The 4,468-nt window shown below is 36.1% G+C and overlaps 1 protein-coding gene across 2 annotated transcripts; it reads left to right on the top strand.

Annotated features, from left to right (window-relative positions):
- The first annotated feature begins 299 nt into the window (after positions 1-299).
- Positions 300-2,739, top strand: LOC125191352 (autophagy-related protein 8C-like). 2 transcript variants are annotated; one of them, XM_048088897.1, is made up of 6 exons: positions 300-442; positions 624-686; positions 1,326-1,381; positions 1,472-1,524; positions 2,315-2,433; positions 2,507-2,739. In XM_048088897.1, the coding sequence occupies exons 2-6, from the start codon at positions 650-652 to the stop codon at positions 2,608-2,610; spliced, it is 369 nt and encodes a 122-aa protein (XP_047944854.1). In that variant the 5' UTR covers positions 300-442; positions 624-649; the 3' UTR covers positions 2,611-2,739. The 2 variants fall into 2 exon arrangements, with proteins under 2 accessions (XP_047944854.1, XP_047944853.1); XM_048088896.1 differs by lacking the exon at positions 300-442 and having other exon boundaries at positions 500-686.
- The last annotated feature ends 1,729 nt before the right edge of the window (positions 2,740-4,468 follow it).

The raw sequence follows: 4,468 nt of genomic DNA, 5'->3' as shown, positions 1-4,468 counted from the left end.
CAAAAAAAAAATTCAGCTAATTTTTTGTTATAGTAGCTTAAACTCGTATCGAGTCGGACGGACGGGTTGAGACTTGAGAGTGTGAGCATGATTCTATGCAGTGAAATGATATGGAGTACTATATTCTTTTTCACCAACCAAGGAAAAAGTTTCATTTTTTAAACCAAGGAATTGCAAATAGTCATAAATAAACTGAGGAGGAAGTTTTCACTTAATTACAATTTTAATATTGATAAAAAGAAAATATGGGAATTTGTTAATTATGATTTCGTATACGAATTGGATACCTAATTCTGTATCCTTTTAAAATACGTACTAGAATAAGCCTCAGCCCTCTGATCTCTGCGTCATATTCTTTATCCCATATTCCTTGTTTCTAACGTCCCAAATTATATCCAGTCACCCTTTCAAGCTCCAATTACCGTTTGTTGTTGCGTCTTTAGTAAGTTTCCGAGTACCTCTCTGCTTGAATTTGTGTTTTAGTTGCCCTCTTCACGCAAAACTATAACCCGTGATTGTTTTAAATATACTTGTGTTTGCTGCTCTTTTGGGTTTTCGGTATTTGTGAAGAATTAATTCCTTTCCCTGTTTCTTGATGTTGTTTACATGTCTTAAATTTGCAGTTGGAGAAAAAAAATCAAATCTTGCGATGGCCAAGAGTTCTTTCAAGCTAGAGCATCCTTTGGGTATGCTTTTTTCCCTTACCTATTTTGATTGATTTAGGTCAAAATGTTCTGGTCGCCCCTACTATTGATTGATATCTTTCCCCAATGGAAAACTTTCGTTTTTGTTGATCTAATATGGTTAATTATGTGATTAAATACCATTGAATATCTATTGGTTTGTTTTTGGGTTGGATACATTATACATGTATGCGATTTCTTGCTGAATGATGCGTTAATATAATAGTTTGGCCTAATTCTCGTGGGATGCTGATAACCAAACAATAACAGTCAGATTGAAAGCTCCCCCTAAATTGGCTGACATACTTCCCTGGATGTAATGGATAGTGCCACACCACTTTCTAAATTAGAGTTCTTGAAGCTTTTACTTTGCTGCTGTGTCTATCTTTGATGTAAGCAAGAGTTAACTGTATAAAATTGCATAATCATGAACAGCCGGCCGTTGTTCTGTAGGTATTGGATAGGTTCAATCTGGACTCTCTAGTCAATTCATCAGCTTTTATTTTACATATTTCTACATGTATAATGTTTTTGTTTGCCCAGCATTTCATGCTTAAAGATTCCTGTCAAGCTTCGGTCTCTTCATCCATATATCTCCTTATTCATCAGTCATCATTCATGGTTTGGTATCCATTACTGCAGAGAAAAGACAGGCGGAATCTGCTCGTATCAGAGAGAAATATCCGGATAGAATTCCAGTGAGTTATAAACAATTTATTCTGTGGTTGAGGTCTAATTATTTGCAGTCTTTGTGTTTGTAATTCTTGTTTCCTTTTGCTACTATAAAGGTCATTGTGGAGAAGGCAGAGAGAAGTGATGTACCTGACATTGATAAAAAGAAGTGAGAGCAGCAACTTTACTGTGGTGTAAAGAGCTCATTAATCTAATTTTCAATCTATTTTGTCTTTTCAGAACTTGGCGTAAAGTATCATGTCTAATTATTGGTTACAGCTAAATATGAGTTACTAGTATAATTTGTAGATGCTTGTTAATTAAGAACCGTAATGAGTAGTCACTTCTGGGGCGCAGAAGTGGATCCTCTCCTGTGTAAAAGGGAGAGGTCTCAAGCTCAATCCCTCCCCAGCAGCCAGAGAAAAGAAAAAAAAAAAAAAAAGGAAGATAAAGAATAATAGTAGTAACTAGAGTACTATAATCAGTAGGATTTTCTCTTTTTTGCTTGGATAAAGCTTAGTTGACTATCTGTGTTTATCTTTGCCTTACTTTTCAGATTATGTAATCAGCAAATTGGGATATATGCTAAGTTGATTTTATTAATTACTCATGTAAGGTCCTTGTTGGAATGACTGCTCATCTGGTGCATAGGCTTTAATGTGCTGAATACTGGTCTTTATAGAGATTGAATATTTTGATTCAGACATTTTTGGCTCGGTTATTCATTTATGTCGATGGGTTAATGTACAAGGAATTATTCTTACAATCCTTTAGCACTTTCGCTTGCACACATGTTTTTTCCCATTCAGTGATAGATACTGCTTAAATGTACGATTTTAACCTATATCTTTCCCGGGTTGCAACAAAGCCTTAGTTTGTGGCTGTTAGGTTATGCGAATAATAGATTCTTCTTGTTTCTTACTAGAGTGCATCATCACCCTTGTTCATATGATTTACAGATATTTGGTTCCTGCTGATCTGACTGTGGGGCAGTTTGTTTATGTGGTTCGAAAGAGGATCAAACTAAGTGCTGAGAAAGCTATTTTCATCTTTGTCAAGGACGTGCTGCCTCCGACTGGTGAGTGGGCTCCTTGTGATTGACTGCGTATTCATATTTGTAGTTCGCTTACAATGTGGTTTCGTTGTTATAGCTTCTCTGTTATCAGCAATCTATGATGAATACAAGGACGAGGATGGGTTTCTCTACATGACTTATAGTGGTGAGAACACCTTTGGCTGTAATGAAGGGCAGTAAATATATATATTTCTTCTGATATCATTTCAATTGTAAAGTCCATTACTTTTAACTGATATGTTCATCAAACTTAGCTGCACATTACCTTGTTGAAGAAATCTCTGTTTATATATTACTCTATTTAAACGAGCCATTTCGTACTAAATAATTCCATGCATAAAAAAGAGAAAATATGTATTCTTTTGTGTGTGTACGTTGGTATGGTGGTAGAGTGATTATCTGATGCCAAAGGTCTTGAATTCAAGTCGACCATGGTGCGATTTTTGAATTTAAATTCATTTATAGAAAAAAGATAGAATAAATGCCAACTCATTCTTCTGCGCAAACTTGGTTCCCTAACTCACCATTGTTGTTTTCTAGCTATCTCTATTTTCAATCTCAGCTTCCATCCTTTTTTTTTTTTTTTCAAAAAAAAAATTTCCATCTCATTTGGCCTAATTCTTAATTTAGCTAATGCACTACTAATTGTTTTGTGGTTGAGATAAACCATATTAAGCAGATGATAATCTTTAAGCAGCTAAAGCGTCACTTTCGGTTTGGGCGGCTACGACTTTTTTCTTTTCTTTATAAATTTATTGAATCATTATAATAAAAAATTTTATATATTCCTGATATAAAATTCACATCCTCGCTCATTCATTTCATCCTACATTTCATGTTATTTCTAACTCTGATGAATTGAAAAAAAATTGTAGTTGTGCTTTAGTTGACATTTTGTGATAGAGTTGTCGGTGTTATTAGAGATGCCCACGGTTCCGGTTTTGGAAATTGTCGAACTGGAACTGAAACGCGAGGATGTTTCGCCGTTACAGTTCAGTTCCAAAACAACCAGTTCCAGTTTTGGTTCCAAATCGGCGGTTTTTACGATTCCGAACGGTCGGTTTTTAGTGATTTTTTGCAGTTTCGGTTCGGCTTCACAGTTTTTCGACTGTTTTTCACAGTTTCAACAGCAGTTCCGGGCACCAGACTTGTTTACTTTAATAATCCTAATGCTTTTGATTGTTTGGCCAATATCTGAATGATTTATTGTGTTGTTACAAGACTTATTAATAGATGAGTAATAATAGTACACTCTCTGTCCTAATTAAGTTGATACAAAACTTTTAGACACAAAGGTTAAGAAATTGTGTTGAATAGATTAAATGAAAACATAATAAAATAGGGAAAAAAAAGTAAGAGAAATGAAGAGAGAACAAAGTATGTGATGAAATAAATTAAGAGTGATTGGATGTTTTATTTTTTGTCAAAAACAGAAATGACTCAACTTTGTTGGGACGTTCCAAAAGGAATGCGACTTAACTTAGTTGGACGGAGGGGTACCAGAAATGTTTAACACCTTAGGTTAAATAATCAAGGATGCTTGAGACTAAAAGTGTGAGGTCAATAGATCATATGAATTGTTAGGCTACATGCTAAGAGCATTCACAATAGCGGGCGTCCCGGCGGACAAGTGACCGACTAGGGGATCGACGGCTCGTCCGTCACGGACGTCCACTATTGGAGTCGGTGAGCAGGCGACGGACGAGAGGTTGTCCGTGTCGCCAGTCGCTCGTCCGCTATTGTGGTCACGCGACGGACGAGCGGACGACGACAACATTATTTTTTATTGTGCTAGGCTATTGGGATGTTCTAGTGCTAGACTATTATTGTGCAGTGGGTTGTCCTAGTGATGTGGCAGTGCAATGGGATATCCTAGTGCTAGGCTATTGGAATATCCGTCCCACTGTGGATGCTCTTAGAAGCTCAATATTAACCTTCGCCGATAAGATACATGTACATACATTAAGCTATGCTGGAATAACATTTTCCAACTAGTACAATATTATTCCAGTGATAATAAAAATATTCTCTTTGTCCC

This window comes from Salvia hispanica, chromosome 5 (assembly GCF_023119035.1).
Source record: "Salvia hispanica cultivar TCC Black 2014 chromosome 5, UniMelb_Shisp_WGS_1.0, whole genome shotgun sequence".
NCBI classification, from domain to species: domain Eukaryota; kingdom Viridiplantae; phylum Streptophyta; class Magnoliopsida; order Lamiales; family Lamiaceae; genus Salvia; species Salvia hispanica.
This window is presented reverse-complemented; position numbering and strand designations above follow the sequence as displayed.